This window comes from Dendrobates tinctorius, unplaced genomic scaffold (genome assembly GCF_039654945.1).
Source record: "Dendrobates tinctorius isolate UK_male_01 unplaced genomic scaffold, ASM3965494v1 ptg000021l, whole genome shotgun sequence".
NCBI classification, from domain to species: domain Eukaryota; kingdom Metazoa; phylum Chordata; class Amphibia; order Anura; family Dendrobatidae; genus Dendrobates; species Dendrobates tinctorius.
In genome coordinates, this window is record NW_027361689.1 from 43,398,797 (window position 1) to 43,417,469 (window position 18,673).

Below are 18,673 nucleotides of genomic sequence, written 5' to 3' on the forward strand. Positions count from 1 at the left end.
CTGATTCGCTATAATGCATCATTGCACTGATTCGCTATAATGCATCATTGCACTGATTCACTATAATGCATCATTGCCCTTATCTGCTATAATGCATCATTGCACTGATTCGCTATAATGCATCATTGCCCTTATCTGCTATAATGCATCATTGCACTGATTCGCTATAATGCATCATTGCACTGATTCGCTATAATGCATCATTGCACTGATTCGCTATAATGTATCATTGCATTCTTTCGCCATAATGCATCATTGCACTGATTCGATATAATGCATCATTGCCCTCATCCGCTATAATGTATCATTGCACTGATTTGCTATAATGCATCATTGCCCTCATCCACTATAATGCATCATTGCACTGATTCGCTATAATGCATTATTGCACTGATCTGCTATAATGCATCATTGCACTGATTCGCTATAATGTATCATTGCATTCTTTCGCTATAATGCATCATTGCACTGATTCGCTATAATGCATCATTGCCCTCATCCGCTATAATGCATCATTGCACTGATCCTTTGTAATGCATTATTGCACTGATCTGCTATAATGCATCATTGCCCTCATCTGCTATAATGCATAATTGCACTGATTCGCTGTAATGCATCATTGCACCGATTCTCTATAATGCATCATTGCACTGATTCGCTATAATGCATCATTGCACTGATTCGTTCGCTATAATGCATCATTACCCTCATCCGCTATAATGTATCATTGCATTCTTTCGCTATAATGCATCATTGCACTGATTCGCTATAATGCATCATTGCCCTCATCTGCTATAATGCATCATTGCACTGATTCGCTATAATGCATCATTGCACTGATTCGCTATAATGCATCATTGCACTGATTCGCTATAATGCATCATTGCCCTTATCTGCTATAATGCATCATTGCACTGATTCGCTATAATGCATCATTGCCCTTATCTGCTATAATGCATCATTGCACTGATTCGCTATAATGCATCATTGCACTGATTCGCTATAATGCATCATTGCACTGATTCGCTATAATGTATCATTGCATTCTTTCGCTATAATGCATCATTGCACTGATTCGATATAATGCATCATTGCCCTCATCCGCTATAATGTATCATTGCACTGATTCGCTATAATGCATCATTGCCCTCATCCACTATAATGCATCATTGCACTGATTCGCTATAATGCATTATTGCACTGATCTGCTATAATGCATCATTGCACTGATTCGCTATAATGTATCATTGCATTCTTTCGCTATAATGCATCATTGCACTGATTCGCTATAATGCATCATTGCCCTCATCCGCTATAATGCATCATTGCACTGATCCTTTGTAATGCATTATTGCACTGATCTGCTATAATGCATCATTGCACTGATTCGCTATAATGCATCATTGCCCTCATCTGCTATAATGCATAATTGCACTGATTCGCTGTAATGCATCATTGCACCGATTCGCTATAATGCATCATTGCACTGATTCGCTATAATGCATCATTGCACTGATTCGTTCGCTATAATGCATCATTACCCTCATTCGCTATAATGCATCATTGCACTGATTCGCTATAATGCATCATTGCACTGATTCGCTATAATGCATCATTGCCCTCATCTGCTATAATGCATCATTGCACTGATTCGCTATAATGCATCATTGCACTGATTCGCTATAATGCATCATTGCACTGATTCGCTATAATGTATCATTGCATTCTTTCGCTATAATGCATCATTGCACTGATTCGCTATAATGCATCATTGCCCTCATCCGCTATAATGCATCATTGCACTGATCCTTTGTAATGCATTATTGCAAAGATCTGCTATAATGCATCATTGCACTGATTCGCTATAATGCATCATTGCCCTCATCTGCTATAATGCATCATTGCACTGATTCGCTATAATGTATCATTGCATTGTTTTGCTATAATGCATCATTGCACTGATTCGCTATAATGCATCATTGCCCTCATCCGCTATAATGCATCATTGCACTGATCCTTTGTAATGCATTATTGCACTGATCTGCTATAATGCATCATTGCACTGATTCGCTATAATGCATCATTGCCCTCATCTGCTATAATGCATAATTGCACTGATTCGCTGTAATGCATCATTGCACCGATTCGCTATAATGCATCATTGCATTGATTCGCTATAATGCATCATTGCACTGATTCGTTCGCTATAATGCATCATTACCCTCATCCGCTATAATATATCATTGCATTCTTTCGCTATAATGCATCATTGCACTGATTCGCTATAATGCATCATTGCACTGATTCGCTGTAATGCATCATTGCCCTCATCTGCTATAATGCATCATTGCACTGATTCGCTATAATGCATCATTGCACTGATTCGCTATAATGCATCATTGCCCTTATCTGCTATAATGCATCATTGCACCGATTCGCTATAATGCATCATTGCCCTTATCTGCTATAATGCATCATTGCACTGATTCGCTATAATGCATCATTGCACTGATTCGCTATAATGCATCATTGCACTGATTCGCTATAATGTATCATTGCATTCCTTCGCTATAATGCATCATTGCACTGATTCGATATAATGCATCATTGCCCTCATCCGCTATAATGTATCATTGCACTGATTCGCTATAATGCATCATTGCCCTCATCCACTATAATGCATCATTGCACTGATTCGATATAATGCATTATTGCACTGATCTGCTATAATGCATCATTGCACTGATTCGCTATAATGTATCATTGCATTGTTTCGCTATAATGCATCATTGCACTGATTCGCTATAATGCATCATTGCCCTCATCCGCTATAATGCATCATTGCACTGATCCTTTGTAATGCTTTATTGCACTGATCTGCTATAATGCATCATTGCACTGATTCGCTATAATGCATCATTGCCCTCATCTGCTATAATGCATAATTGCACTGATTCGCTGTATTGCATCATTGCACCGATTTGCTATAATGCATCATTGCACTGATTCGCTATAATGCATCATTGCACTGATTCGTTCGCTATAATGCATCATTACCCTCATCCGCTATAATGTATCATTGCATTCTTTCGCTATAATGCATTATTGCACTGATTCGCTATAATGCATCATTGCACTGATTCGCTATAATGCATCATTGCCCTCATCTGCTATAATGCATCATTGCACTGATTCGCTATAATGCATCATTGCACTGATTCGCTATAATGCATCATTGCACTGATTCGCCATAATGCATCATTGCCCTTATCTGCTATAATGCATCATTGCACTGATTTGCTATAATGCATCATTGCCCTTATCTGCTATAATGCATCATTGCACTGATTCGCTATAATGCATCATTGCACTGATTCGCTATAATGCATCATTGCACTGATTCGCTATAATGTATCATTGCATTCTTTCGCTATAATGCATCATTGCACTGATTCGATATAATGCATCATTGCCCTCATCCGCTATAATGTATCATTGCACTGATTCGCTATAATGCATCATTGCCCTCATCCGCTATAATGCATCATTGCACTGATTTGCTATAATGTATCACTGCACTGATCCGCTGTAATGCATCATTGCACAGATTTGCTATAATTTATCATTGCACTCTTTCGCTATAATGCATCATTGCACTGATTCGCTATAATGTATCATTGCCCTCATCCGCTATAATGCACCATTGCACTGATCCGCTGTAATGCATCATTGCACTGATTTGCTATAATTTATCATTGCACTCTTTCGCTATAATGCATCATTGCACTGATTCGCTATAATGCATCATTGCACTGATTCGCTATAATGCATCATTGCACTGATTCGCTATAATGTATCATTGCATTCTTTCGCTATAATGCATCATTGCACTGATTCGCTATAATGTATCATTGCATTCTTTTGCTATAATTCAGTTCACTGATCTGCTATAATGCATCATTGCACTGATCTGCTATAATGCATCATTGCACTCATTTGCTATAATGCATCACTGCACTGATCTGCTATAATGTATCATTGCACTCATTCGCTATAATGCATCATTGCACTGATTTGCTATATTGCATCATTGCACTGGTTCGCTATAATGCATCATTGCCCTTATCCGCTATAATGGATCATTGCACTGATTGCTTTGAAAAAAAAACCTTTTGTACAGATTTTCAGCATCTAATTTTGAGCCAGACTGTTACTATTCACTGAAAGCAATCAGAGGTTTATCCACATAAATTGAAGCATGAAGGATATTAAGAAATAGCAGAAATGTTCATTACAGATTTTTTTGGGATTCACTGGAAACATAATATAAAAGTCCATAATCTCCTGTGATTATTATGTGGGGTATTGAGTATCGGTCACATTCATGTCACTGGAGCTGCACTGCAATACCGGACGTCACCTATGCACAGGGGTGGCGCTATTTCCAGAAGAAGGCAGCTATGACTTTCTCCTTTACTTGCAAGGAAGTTTGATAACACAAAATACAGCTGATCTTGCGAATGTTTTATTAGAAGGGCATCGGCTCTCTGGGTTTGTAGGAATCCTGACATGTTGTATATCGGTCTGTCACACAGGGAAGAGTAATCCGTACTGTGAGGTCAGCCTGGGCTCCCAGTGTTACACCAGCCGAGCCATCACCGACACACTCAACCCAAAGTGGAATTTCACCTGCCAGTTCTTCCTGAAGGATCTGTACCAGGACGTGCTGTGCATCACCGTGTTCGACAGAGACCAGTTTTCACCTGACGGTGAGTCCTCATCGCCTGTATTCTCCGCATCCACACTACTTGCAGCGCTCTGACCTCCTCTCTGTGCTTTTACACCTACAGTAGATCACAAGTGAGTACACCATTACATCTTTTCATGGCACAATACTGAGGATATGACACTTTGCTGCAATGTAGTCAGTGTACAATTTTGTGTGCCCTCCAAATTCCTCAACACACAGCCATTAATGTCTAAACCGATGGCAACAAAAGTGAGTACACCCCTAAGTGAAAATGGCCAAATTGTACCCTAAGTGTCAATATTTTGTGTGGCCACCATTATTTTCAAGCACTGCCTCAGTTCTCTCGGGCATGGAGGTCATTAGAGCTTCACCGGTGGCTACTGGAATCCTCTTCCCTACTTCATGACGACACCAGAGAGCTGGTGAATGTTACAGACCTTGCGCTCGTCCACTTTCCGTTTGAGGATGTCCCACAGATGCTCAATAGGGTTTGGGTCTGGAGACATGCTTGGCCAGTCCAGCACCTTTACCCTCAGTTTCTTTAGCAAGGCAGTGGCCATCTTGGAGTTTGGGGTCATTATCATGTTGGAATATTGCCCTGCGGCCCAGTTTCTGAAGGGAGAAGATCATTCTGTGCTTCAGTATGTCACAGTACGGCAGAGATCACACATGCGAGGAATACGGCCAAGTCTTGCATGCTGATACCCGGCACTGCCGCCGGCACTCAGGAGCGGAGCGTGCGGCCGCATAGTAATACATGGAGCTGCAAACTCCGCTCCTGAGTGGTGGCGGCCACATGTGAGACTCAGCCGTATTCCTCGCATGTGTGATCCTGGCCTACATGTTGGCATTCATGGTTCCCTCAATGAACTGTAGACTTCCACAGCCGGCAGCACTCATGCAGCCCCAAACCATGACACTTCCACCACCCTGTTTGACTGTAGGCAAGTCACATTTGTCTTTTTACTCCTCACCTGGTTTCCACCTCACAAGCTTGACACCATCTGAACTAAATAAGCTTATCTTGGTCTCCTTAGACCCCAGGACATGGTTCCAGTAATTCATGTCCCTAGTCTGCTTGTCTTCAGCAAACTGTAGTCGTGCTTTCTTGTGCGTCATCTTTAGAAGAGGCTTCCTTCTGGGATGACAGTCATTGATGCAGTGTGTGGTGTATGGCCTGAGCACTGACAGGCTGACACCCACCTCTTTAACTTCTGCCGCAATGCTGGCAGCACTTGTACATCTTTCTGAAAAGACAACCTTTGGATATGACGCTGATCATGTGCACTCAACTTTGGTTGATCATGGTGAGGCCTGTTCTGAGTGGAACCTGTCTTCTTACACCACTGAACGGTCTTGGCCCCCATGCTGCAGCTCAGTCTCAGGGTGTCGGCAATCTTATAACCTCAGCCATCTTTATGTAGAGCAACAGCTCTTTTTCAGATCCTCAGAGAGTTCTTTGCCATGAGGAGCCATGTTGAACTTCCAGTGACCAGTATGAGAGTATGAGTGACAACACCAAATTTTCCACCCCTGCTCCCCATTCACACCTGAGACCTTGTAACACTGAGTCACATGACACCAATGAGGAAAATGGCTAATTTGGCACAATTTGGACATTTTCACTTAAAGGTGTACTCACTTTTGTTGCCAGCAGTTTAGACATTAATGGTTGTAATCAGTTATTTAGGGGGCACAGTGTATTTACACTATTAGACAAGCTGTGCACTTACTACTGTAAATTGTACCAAAGTGTCAGATCTTCAGTGTTGTCCCATGAAAGCATCCTACAGCAACCCCACAGGAGAAACGATGTCCTCCAGTGAGGGAGACGCTCCTTGTAACCGTTCCTCTCTTTGGCCAAGAGACAAGGATCCTGAACAGAGGACCTTCCTCTGTTAATGTTGAATTTACCTATATGGTATATAAAAAACGGGTGCCCTAAACCAGGAACCCCTTTATAAGGGTTGTCTCCTAAAGACGACTTGTGCTCATGAGCCCTACTAGAGCATAGAACCAATTAGAGGGGGCGCTCTCCTGCTTAGGACCCTTTTATGAGCCAAAAACGTTCTGGTGGACACCAGTTTTTCATGTATAAAAAGGCCTCCATGGTAATATTTTTTTCTCCCTCTGCAAGAGCCAAGGCTTCTCCTGTCAAGATCTTTTAAGCTAAAGCTATAGGATGACGTGTCATCTGACATCCTGATGGCATTGTTACCCGATGGTGTTGCATTGCGACTGTCTGCATCAGTCACAAATGCGTCTGTCAATTGTTGCAATCAAGTGTCTACCGCAGAATCTACCTGGATGATGTGAAATGGTAGTCACCCAGCCAGTTGGTCAAGTGGGTTCTATACAAAGTCAACTTAAACTCTACAGGATGCACAAACGTGATTTCTGAATTAGAGGGGGATGTTCCTGTATCTGACAGTTATGGTATATGTACAACATATGCCCTAAATGTCTAATAGAAGTGGGACCACTTTTGGTACCCATTCCTGTCTCAAAAACAAGGCCCTGTCTCACACCGCTTTGAATGTAAAGGGGGCCTTTTATCGTCCACTTTCTCCATTTCTATGGTGGTTTCAAATGTGGTTGAGCCAAACGCCTCTCCATTCTCAAGTTAGGTCCCAAAAATAACATTTGCATCTACTTTTAAAAAGAGCAGTCCCTCATTCATTACCCTAATCGGAGAACTGCTGTGACACATGTATAGAACATTCAACAGTCTGTTGATTTTTATCAAACACAGTGAAAAGGGGCAATGCAGGGAAATGTAACACTCACTGCTGAGGTTCCCCCAAGATTACAGCTGTAGGTCACAGCAGAATGTTTCCCTGGAGACCCCTTAAAGGGAGTCTGTCAGCAGATTTAATCTGAGAGCAGCATGATCTAGGGTCAGAGAGCAGGCAGTGATTTGTCACTTGCTTAGCAGCTTGCTCTAGTTTCAGTGCAATCAGTGTTTTATCAGCAGGAGATTATCACTGCAGGACGAGGTGTCATGTGCCAGTCAGTCCAGCTAATCTGTGTAACCCCACCCCCACCACTGATTGGCAGCTTGCTGACAGCGTACACAGGAAGCTGTCAATCAGTGGTTTGGGCGGTGTTATAAACAACTCAGCATTTGAGCTCTGCTACATCTACAGCATAGAAAACAGGGCTTCTCTCTAAGCCACATTCACATGAGAACTCAAAATCTAAATTATCATCTTGCCCCTGTAAATGTAATAATCTTTTTTTTTTTTTTTTTCAGACTTTCTGGGCCGCACTGAGATTCCAGTAGCGAAGATCAGGTCAGAACAAGAGAGCAAAGGCCCGTCCACCAAACGTCTGCTCCTACACGAGGTGCCAACGGGGGAGGTGTTCGTACGGCTCGACCTGCAGCTATTCTGAATGACAAACAGCGCCCCTTACAGTCAGTTGTGTGGGCATACGCTAAAGCTCCAGAGCGCAAAACTGTCCACAGACTTCACAGTCCTCTGCTACTGACCTATGCAAATGCGGGATTCACAATCACAGTGCCTTGTACCACGCAGAACCGCTGCGCTTTATGTTTTCAAACATTTTAAGGGTCCGTTTTTAACCGTTTCTTTTCGTTGGTGCCAGGGGGAAGGAAACATATTGATCTTCTTTGAGAGCAGACATGGCACATATCTGGTGCCATGATAACGAAGGTCCTCATTATTACCTACCGAGCTTCCCCATGGGAATAGGATAATTTATGATCTAATTTTTTTTATTTTATTTTTTTTTGCATTATATTAAAGGAATAAAAAAGAAATCTAAACATTTTTATGGATTCGTAAAAACGAGGTGGAAACTTAGATTTAGGGGGGAAAAAACCCCCTAATTTTGTAAGAATCTTGAGCGTGAAAAGAATGAAGACGTGAAGCAGCTAAAATTCTATATTTATAGTCGTGTATATATTTCTATATGACGGATACACTGGGATATTTTTTTTTTAATATATTTATGAAGTGATGAATACCATTGTCTGATATGACTTCCTCTTAAAGGGACAGGTTTGTTTTACGTCATTTTCATGCTGATTTGGACAGGCCTCGAAAGATCAGGATCTGGTAACATTTAGTGTTGTAGATGTCTTTATAAAGTATCGCTACTGGGAGGCGACGCTGGAGCTGCTGCAAGGACATACTACAATGCATTAATTGTTAATTTACACTTATTGGCTCATTATTACAGGTTAGGCCTGTGTGTGTATAATGTTGAGTAACTTGGTAATTAGTTACATCATCATACTCCATTCACACCCATAGCTGCACTCATAATTCTGCTAATGGGGATTAATCTGGCAAACTTTTTGCTTTTTCCATTGCGTTATGTTTGAGGCTTTGTTCCCATCATGATTAGAGCCTATAAGACGGAGGGGAAAAGACGGAGCTCCGTATTTATGCCAAATGTATCCATAGAGCTACTGTATATATATATATATATATATCTGACGGAGGTCAAAAGAGTGTTCTTTTGATGTGTTGGCGTCGGATATGTTGGTATACCCTTTTTATTTGTATTATGGAGTAAAATGGGAAATTACTTCCTTCAAACATTTTCAGTGGGTGTCAATGGTATTCCACTGTATGTGTTGGTAGTGGTGTACGCTGCGGCTTTCCATCAGATCTTTGGGAGATCCTCCATACCTTGGACCTAGGCTCTAAACATGATGTGAATGCGGCCGTACCCTTACACCTATCCAGAGCGGATTTCAGAATATGATAGTTTTATGTGTAACGTCGACGAGTTTTGTAAATAATTTTCATTATCTTGCATCATCAGCATAAATAAAATGACCACTAGGGGCGCTGTACCACTGAGCACTATTGTGCTTATTTAAAAAGGAATATAAAACTTAAATTGTAACAAGGGGGGGGGGAAAAAGTGTTATTCAGACTTGCAGAAATTAGACCCTCCTCAACGCACGGAGGTGGTTTAATGAAAGGGGAAAGGTGCGGTTTTCTTGGAGGTAGAGAAGGGTTCCTGGTGCAGCAAGCTGTTTCCCAGCCAGAATTTTATGAGAGATGGAGACAAAAGAAAAACCATTAGGTAACACACAATATGAAGAAAAATATCCGCTTCATCATTATAGGTTGCTTTAACATCAGGTTAAAGGGACATTACCAAAATCTGTAAATCCTGACGTTAATATCCTCATTAACTCCTGTTTTGTTTTCCAAAGAAAAGTCTGTAAAATGTTATACTTTGCTGGGAGAGATGGGTCACACTCCAGCCCTGTTACTGTGTGTGGCTGTAGATAGTCCCTACTTTATAATACTTTAATATTGATAGAAAATGGGAAGATGGAATTCAGAATGTCTGGTTGGTGATTCCTGAATATAAAATTACCTTGGTTATCCCACGTCATCTACCACACAAATCCCCAGTATACTTCCCTTTCAAAACACAGTCCCCGGCCTCGCGCCTATCCCCCATGGCAAATTGCTAATCACACAGGATGAAGCCACGATCAGACGGGCATTATTATAAGACTGGTTCTAGGGTCTGGTATTACAAATCCGTCCTTGTATTACAGGGCTGCTCGTTCTTTTGAATAACACAAGCCAGTATTACAGGGTGTTATATGTATGGGCATCCTTGTAATATAAGGACAGCTGGAGTCTGACAACACTGAACTCATACAAAGTAGCTCTTCGTTCTGTCTAATAAAGGGGAAATTTCTTCTTTAGAAGATCACGTTTTCATCTAACTGCTATTAATAATGCTATTTGATAATTCACAGTAGACTAGGTGAAGGGTCTTGTGAGTACCCATGGCGGAACCTAAATCCCAGGCTGAAAATCCCTCTACCACATCTTAATAGTACAAGGGCTCAGTTTGTCATGTCCTAATGCATATCACCCATTGTGCCTTGTGTGACAAAAAAGGGAGCATAGGACTCCAAAGGTATTGGAGAGACAGCTCCAACGCTAACCTAAGGCAATGTTCACACGGACTTATTTGAGACATTCAAGAACTGAGTTTTTCAAGCAGAATGCAGTTATAATTGTAGACTCCAGCTTAGCTACATTCTCTGTTAGTCTTAGGTAATCTAAACCAAACCTATTGCCTCATCAAGCTGCTGTCCCTTATCCATGCTTTACACTGCAGCTGCTTGTCTACATAAGCTGCTCTGCAGAATAACACAAAGCCAGTACATGTAAAATAGCAAAGACAAAATGATCATAATCTTGATCTAAACCATTACCGCTTGTAAATTGAGAGCAGAGTCTTGAAATCCACTTAATGTGTTGTGACCTTAAAATATATGAAATGCATGCAAAAAAACCATAGGACTTTCCTTACTAGATAGTACATGTTACACCAAAGCAGTCAGTGCTGCACTCTACTTTCCTTAAAGGGGTTGTCTCATCTATATTCAGGATCGGGATCATTTCTCTGGTTCTGTTTGCCAGGAACAGTGCGCTCCTGCAGATTGATAGGGCCTGAAGCCACTAGTCTGAACTATGCACTCTCCTATGCTGCAGCATCGAAAGATCGCAGGGAGACATATGGATCCAGGCAGCTTCAGAGCCGTGCTTGCAAGCGCACACTCCTTGCCTAGGAAACCAGCCACTGCTGATGGATTATAGCGGGGGACGGTAACTTACACAATGAGCAGTAAACTGGAAAGTTCAAAATTCCTCTGTTTTCGAGAATGGCGTGGATTTTTAATAAGGTAAATTACAAAGTTGCTTGTTTTTACAAGTACTTTGCAATTTTAGCCATGTAACAAGTTGAGACAACCCCTTTAACCCTGACTCGCGTGAAGTGGTGACATCACAGAAGCCGCTATAGACCAAACTATAATCCCTCAATGCTCATACATAGGAGTTTATAGGAAAATTTTTAGTGCCACTGCTTATCTTAAAGGAAAAACGATCAGACAGGAAAAGTTTAACCTGGTAGAGGATTCCATGGAAATTCTGTATACTGCTGTCACATATACATATCTATTGCCGCTCAGTCCTTACCTGGGGGGTGTACATGGACCCCTTATGGTCCCACCACTGATGTATAATATTACTGACTGCTGGGATATGGGAAATTTACTGCCTACGGGGGCTGAGCTGGGAATTTACATATTGATAAAAACAATGTCTTACACTTTTTGCAACTCAAACTTAAATTTAAACTTGATTCTAATGATTAGGAAGATGTGTGTAATTTTATCATATTGCACTGTGTGGTTATACGATATATAATATATTGATGCCTTAACGAGTGACCGGGATCTAATATAGTGTACAGAACGCAGTATTCTGAACAGCGTTCCTCGCCTTTATCGGACCTGATTTAACACTGGGTAGATTAATGTATTTTTTTAACTTAATATTTTGACCGCTTCACTTTACGCTCAGGCAAAATGGTTTGAGGAACTGGGTTCAGTGAGGAATCGGTTTGTTAGATGCTGCGACTTGGCAATTGTTTTTTTTCCGATGTACAATATGAATGTGCATTGCTAATCTATGATTGTTCTGCATGTTGAGATGATGCTAAAATGTATATATAAAAAAAAAAAAAAAAAAGAAAAAAAAAAGATGTTTGGCTCCTGACTCTCTTTAGGATTAAAAAAAAACATTTAGTTAAGGAGAATCTGTCAATAAGATCAACATTGAAGTGCATGCATCTCTTTGAAAGCTAAATCTATTGACATCTTTATATTTCTATCTGTTGCATATCCAAAAAAAAATTACTTTTGTTCATATGCAAATGAGGCATTAAGTGCTCTAGGCGTGACAGAGCACTTCCTGAGCCTTTGCCTACCCATCTTGTTTCCCTGCCTGCTTTTCTAACTTGATTGATAGCTCACTGTGTCTGTGATATAAGGCAAATACATCAGACAGTGAGCTATCAAGAGGCTGGTTTTTGGTGGGGGAAAAACCTGGGGGTGGGCAGAGTGTCTAGAAAGTCCTCTGTCAAGCAAAAGCACTTAACACCTCATTTCCATATTGGCTAAAACACCGACTTCTTGAGTATGCAGCAACTTGGCTTTGCAGAGAGTTTAGCATGATTTACTTCCACTTTACAGGTATTTGGCAGAGGGCATTGTATTTAATAACCCCTTTGGAGGGGTAGTTATTAGGCAAAATGGACACAATTCCCACCCAAGAGGAATAAGGAAACCTGCCTTATACACATCAAACAGACTGAAACTACAACTGTGGTCCTTTTATGTGACAGCCAGGAAGCCATTCCTAAGGTTTTGGAACCTTTTTATTGATTTTTTTTTCTTTTAACTTATTCCTTCTACACCAACACAGTCATCCATTTCCCCAGTGTCTTGGCACACAGATCATCTACGCTGTGATGGTGTTTGGGGGCACGGGTCCCCAGTGTTTGCAGTATGTGGGAAGGGACGATGGTCTCTCTGGAAACCTCCTCTTCTGACTGATTTTCATCTCGCGTCTGATGATCTCAGGGGGATATTTGGTATCTACCCATGGCTTGAAATCCAGACTTTCCTGGTTACAGGACCCGCTGACTCTGTGCCTGCAAGACATTAGAAAGTAATGGCTCGTACAGTAATGAATCCATAGCCGACGGCCCTCCTATTAGAGGAAGCCATCTTCTTGAATTTGTAGAGTTTTTTTATTACCACCATATTTTCTGAGACCTCTATTTTTATTAAAACAAATCGAACTAGCTTAAGTGGTGCATGTGTATGTTTTCACTTCAATGTATCTGTGAAAGTGGAATATATATAAAAAGACAAAGATTTAGCTACTCAGTGACTCCAATGGGGCTGGCAGTGGTTACCCTTCACAAGTGAGTTTTACTATTTGGGGGGCAGAAAAAAAACTTTGAGGAGTTAATTTGCGCTCAGATCCCATGAAGATCCTCACCCGGTTACTTGCTGTGGGATCCCATGAAGAGCCTCACCTGGGTTACTTTGCTGTGGGATCCCATGAAGATAATCACCCGGGTTACTTTGTTCTGGGATCCCAGGAAGATAATCACCCGGGTTACTTTGCTGTAGGATCCCATGAAGAGCCTCACTTGGATTACTTTGCTCTGGGATCCCAGGAAGATCCTCACCTGCTCTTCAGCCTGATGTCACTCTCGATGTATCCTAATGGAGTCTTCAGCCATTCGGCTCCATTCATGCTCTGACGACCCAGCGGAACCCGAGGAAGCTTCTGCAAGGTCAGTTCATGGATCTCTTTGGCAAAAAACGCCCGGCCTTTAAGAGGAGAATCAGATCAAAAGACAGAGGCCTAATATTGCTAACCCTGGTCACCCAGGAGCAGACTTCTCATATTTTTGTCAAACCCAAGTGCATAAGTTTTATTCCTCTACTTAAGGGGTACCATAGGCATCTGCCTACAATTCGTCCTATACCATAAGAAAAATGTTATTAATAAATTACATAATTACATGTAGGAGTTGGTGGTAGCCCTGATGCTTTACCTGTGTCACAGTGCATGGCTGTCTTCTCCTCCTCATACCTCTTCTGAGATTGCTGGAGAAGAGGGTCTGGAAACACCAGAGTTGAAACCTGAACAAGAAAGTAATAAATGTGCGGTATATTTTACACTACAAGGGAATGTGTGTTGAGAGAAAGCAACTCTGCAAATATACTTCATTAAAATCTGCCGTAATGTTTTATGCAAACCTATATGGCTCCATGTTTAAAGACTTTTTTCCATCACCCATGACGGCACCACAAGAGAAAGGGGATCCACCCTTCAAGGACAGGAAACCTTCAAGATAAAAAGGGCAGCTCCTCCCTCCGCATCAGTTGGTTTCCTGTCCTTGATGGGGGAATAATAATAATCTTTATATAGCGCCAACATATTCCGCAGCGCTTTACAGTTTAACAGTTTCAAAACACAAGTCATAAGTAACAACGTTAACAATACAGTAATTAAAGTAAAATAAGGGAACCTTCAAGAGCAAAGCTTGAAGACTGAAGAGGATGCCCGGGCCTTGGTCAGATGGGTTATGGCAAGCAACGGCCTGCTGCATCCATCACCAGGTGTCAGAAGTCACCTCGGAGGCCACGTTTTACCGTGCCCTCCCTGAGCGAAGCATAGCCACAGCCAGTGAGGCAATGCCCGGGTGAAGATGGGAGCCTCGGAGGCCACGTTTGTGTACCCTCCCTGGTGCATGCAGCCCGCAAGATACATCAAGGAAGTCCTCGGAGGCCACATTTACTGTTCCCTCCCTGTTGACAAATGGTGGCCATGCAGCCCGTGAGGCACATCGGTGCCCGGGTGAATTAAGCTCCACAGAGGCCACGTTATCATGTCCTCCTTGTTGAGCGAGACTACCAGGCGACAAGTGGATCAGAGCCTGGGTGGAAGCCCCTGTCTGCGCCCTCCCTGGAGTACCTCTGGAGAGCGCGCGCACCGGAGCTGGAGGCTGGCGCGCAGGAACAGGGCAAGAGCGCACGCTAAAGCTTGTTTCATATTTCCATTTTTTGGCGTCTGCCAAAGTGTGAAAAAACGGATCCGTTTCCGTTTTGCCACAAACAGATGCTACCGGATCCGTTTTTTTGGCGGATCCATTTTTTTTTTGCAAAACGGCGGATTTTGACGGACGTGTGATCCACCTCTAAGGGGTTGCCTTGGGGGAGCATGCACCGAGGTGACCATGAGCATGGGGCCTGGCGGCGCACATAGGGTGTGGCTGGGCTAATAGCCAGGTGGTGCCAATCTGTACAGGTATTAAAGGTGCAGGCAGAGGTGCGGGCATGGGCAAACCAGGAGGCCTTTTCGCCTGAGCACTTGTAGCCTCACCAGCAGCAGGAGCCAGACAAGCGGTCACATTCACAAGAAAAAAACGATCACGCCGTAGAAGCAGAGGGGGCTGCTCGGGCAGGGCACGGGCGGATCTTCGTGGTTCCAGAAAGGAGGGATCCATATCCTCACTGGGAGACATTGAGAGCACCATTCATCCTCCGGATCTGGTACCCGTTGAAGCGTCCGTGTGGTGAGTGATCTCTGAGAAAGCTACAGTAACACTAATGTCCTCTTTCTCTTCTCTCCATCTCCTACTCTCCCCTCTTTTTTTATATATTGGTGGGGTGGAGTATAGGGAGTCCCTAAAAAGAGCAAGTCAAAAACCAAAAACAAAGAATGTCCCCTATGTAGACGTCAGCTGACAGCATCTTGGGATAAGAGACTGTCAAGACTGTATTGACAGGACGATTGCTGAGACTCCCTCCTTTTCTGCAAATCTAAGATCCTTCATACAATCAGAGGTTTGCAGGTCAGTCAGGGCTCTACAGGCCCCAACGGACATGAACAACAAGGGGAGAGACAAGTCCAGCCCCTCGTTTGTATCTCAGGAGGACTCCATGGGGTCAGAGCAGGAGGACTCAGATCAGTCACGATACTCTGACAGTAGTTCAGATGACGAAGTGACATTTCCAGTAGAGGCTACAGACAGACTTATAAAGGCCATCCGGTCTACCATGGGAAGCAATGTCGTTGTTGGGGTCCCTAACCTCCTGCATACCAGCAGTGAAATGGGCTCGGTTCCATACGAGGGAATTACAGTGGTGCATACTACAGAACGACCTAGTACTACAGAAGCAGTTAGAGCGGAAGCTTACTCTCCCAAGCTCTGTAGTTCAGTCACTCAGGTAGTGGTTGCAAATCGAGTCCGCCCCAAGAGTAGTACCATGGACATACAGAGCCTCCAGGATAGTCACAACGGACGCCAGTCCCGGGGGGTGGGGAGTCCACCTAGATACCATATTGCTCCAGAATCCCTGGTCCCAGGAAGAAAGAGGCCTATCCTCAAACGAGTGGGAAATGCTGGCAGTCGAAAAGGCACTCAAGGGGCTGTTACTGCATTTACAGGGTCAGCATGCGAGAGTCCTGTCGGACAACCAGTCAATGGTGGCCTATATAAATCACCAGGGGGGCACCTGTTCTCTAAGGCTGATGCAGATAACAGAGAGGATTCTATGTCTGGCAGAACATCATTTCCTCTCATTATCGGCCCTGCATACTGGAGGAGTAGACTTCCTGAAGGCAGACTTTTTAAGTCGCAATCGCTTGAGACAAGGAGAATGGTCCCTAAAAAAAAAAGTCCATTTTCAATCGGATAGTGGACATGTGGGGTCGGCACAAAATAAATCTCTTTGCTTCAATAGCCAACAGAAGGGTTCAGAAGTTTTGTTCCTTAAGTCCAGCAGACAGACAGTTGGCAGTGGACACCTTCAGAATAGAGTGGACATCGGGACTCCTGTATGCTTTCCCTCCAATATGCCTCTTACCAGCAGTACTGAGGCAGATCAGAGAAGACAAGGCCAGAGTAATTTTAATAGCCCAGTTTTGGCCTAAAAGGCCATGGTTCTACTGGCTAAGGACTATGTCCATGTCTGATCCATGGGTACTCCAAGAGGACCAGGACCTTCTAACACAGGGGCCCTTCCATCATCCCCAGAGGCCTGGGCTGCATTTAACAGCCTGGAATTTGAGAGGTTGATACTAAAGAATAAGGGCTTCTCAGCAGGGTTAGTGTCTACACTGCTTAGTAGCAGAAAACCAATAACCACCAAGATTTATGGGAGGATATGGAATAGATTTTTTATCTGTCTCAGGGCCAATACGGGAAGGTGAAGTACCAATAGTGGCCATACTAGAGTTCCTGCAAAAGGGACTAGAGTTGGGGCTAGCAGTTAGTACCCTCAAGTGGCGGCATTATTTCACTGTGACCTGGCGAGCGATAGAAGGGTGGCTAGGTTTATCAGGGCCTGTAGTAGAGCAAACTCTGTCCCATCTCCTACACCTCCCCCTTGGGATCTAAATCTAGTGTTATCTGCCTTAACAGAAAGTCCCTTTGAGCTACTGAGCAGTGTCAGAAAAGATTATCACATTAAAGACAGCCTTATTAGTGGCGCTCACTTCGGCCCGCAAAATAGGCGACTTACAGGCATTGTCAGCAGACCCTCTCTACACTCCAGGTCATGGACGATAGGGTTATGTTAAGGTTAGACCCAGCTTATCTTCCTAAGGTGGTGTCAAGTTTCCATAGAGCTCAGAGATAATCCTACCATCCTTTTGTCCTAACCCTAGTAACCAGGAGGAAAAGCTTCATTGCCTTGACGTTAGGAGATGTCTCCTACAATACCTAGAGGTAACAAGATCCTGGAGGAAGCAGAGGGCCTTGTTTTCCTTGTTTCAAGGGTCAAGAAGGGGCCATAAGGTGTCTAAAAAGCTAGATGGGTGAAAGGCCATTAAGCTAGCGTATAGTAGTACAGGCAGGACTGTTCCAGAAGGTCTGGAGGCCCATTCCACAAGAGTCATGGCAACATCCTGGGCGGAGCTAGCAGACGCTTCCATCGACCAGCTCTGTAAGGCGGCTTCTTGGTCCTCTCCGTCTACCTTCCTCAAACATTATAGGTTAGATCAGTCTGCTTCCTCTGACCTCACATTTGGGAGAAGGGTGTTACAGACGGTGATCCCTCCCTAAAAAAAACTACAAATTTCTGTAATTTTCTTGTGGTGTCATCATGGGTGAAGGAAAAACAAGGGTATTATGTACCTGGTAGTGTGGTTTTTCATGATCCATGATGGCACCCTTATATTCGCTCCCTATTGATCACGTTATTGATTCAATGCATCGTTATGGTTAGGCACTCCCTTGGGTGTAGGTAACTAGAATTGTAAGAAATAAATGGATGTATTATTTGAATGTACACTAATCTGCGGAGTTCCTCTCAAACTCTGTACAAAAAACAAATGCGGAGGAGCGGCCCTCTTTATCTTGAAGGTTTCCTGTCCTTGAAGGGCGGATCACCTCTCTCTCGTGGTGCCGTCATGGATCATGAAAAAACACATTTCCAGGTATGTAATACCCGTGTTTTCTCCTTTCTCCTTATTAATACTTTATGCAGATTATTATACCAAGAAGCCTTCAAAAGTTCACCCCCCGCCACTGGCTATGAAAGAGAGA

General features: G+C 43.1%; 2 protein-coding genes across 14 annotated transcripts in view; one reads left to right on the forward strand and one right to left on the reverse strand.

Moving 5' to 3' along the window:
* Window positions 1-9,575, forward strand: part of LOC141083856 (intersectin-2-like) — an 80,037-nt gene extending 70,462 nt beyond the window's left edge. For all 6 annotated transcript variants that reach the window (XR_012230841.1, XR_012230843.1, XR_012230842.1 and 3 more), the window contains 2 exons: window positions 4,596-4,769; window positions 8,004-9,575. Coding sequence is in view for 1 of the 6 variants with exons in the window: in XM_073568327.1 (XP_073424428.1) it covers window positions 4,596-4,769; window positions 8,004-8,143 (314 nt within the window). In the remaining 5 variants the exon portion in view is untranslated. The remainder of the gene's footprint in view (window positions 1-4,595; window positions 4,770-8,003) is intronic.
* A 3,386-nt stretch (window positions 9,576-12,961) lies between these two features.
* Window positions 12,962-18,673, reverse strand: part of LOC141083857 (protein FAM228B-like) — a 282,247-nt gene continuing 276,535 nt past the window's right edge. For 4 of the 8 annotated variants that reach the window (XM_073568333.1, XM_073568328.1, XM_073568331.1 and 1 more), the window contains 3 exons: window positions 14,174-14,264; window positions 13,802-13,946; window positions 12,962-13,255 (listed from right to left, as the gene is read on the reverse strand). In XM_073568333.1, coding sequence (XP_073424434.1) covers window positions 13,063-13,255; window positions 13,802-13,946; window positions 14,174-14,264 — 429 coding nt within the window. In that variant the 3' untranslated portion in view covers window positions 12,962-13,062. The remainder of the gene's footprint in view (window positions 13,256-13,801; window positions 13,947-14,173; window positions 14,265-18,673) is intronic. The other 4 variants (XM_073568329.1, XM_073568332.1, XM_073568330.1 and 1 more) reach the window with 1 other exon arrangement.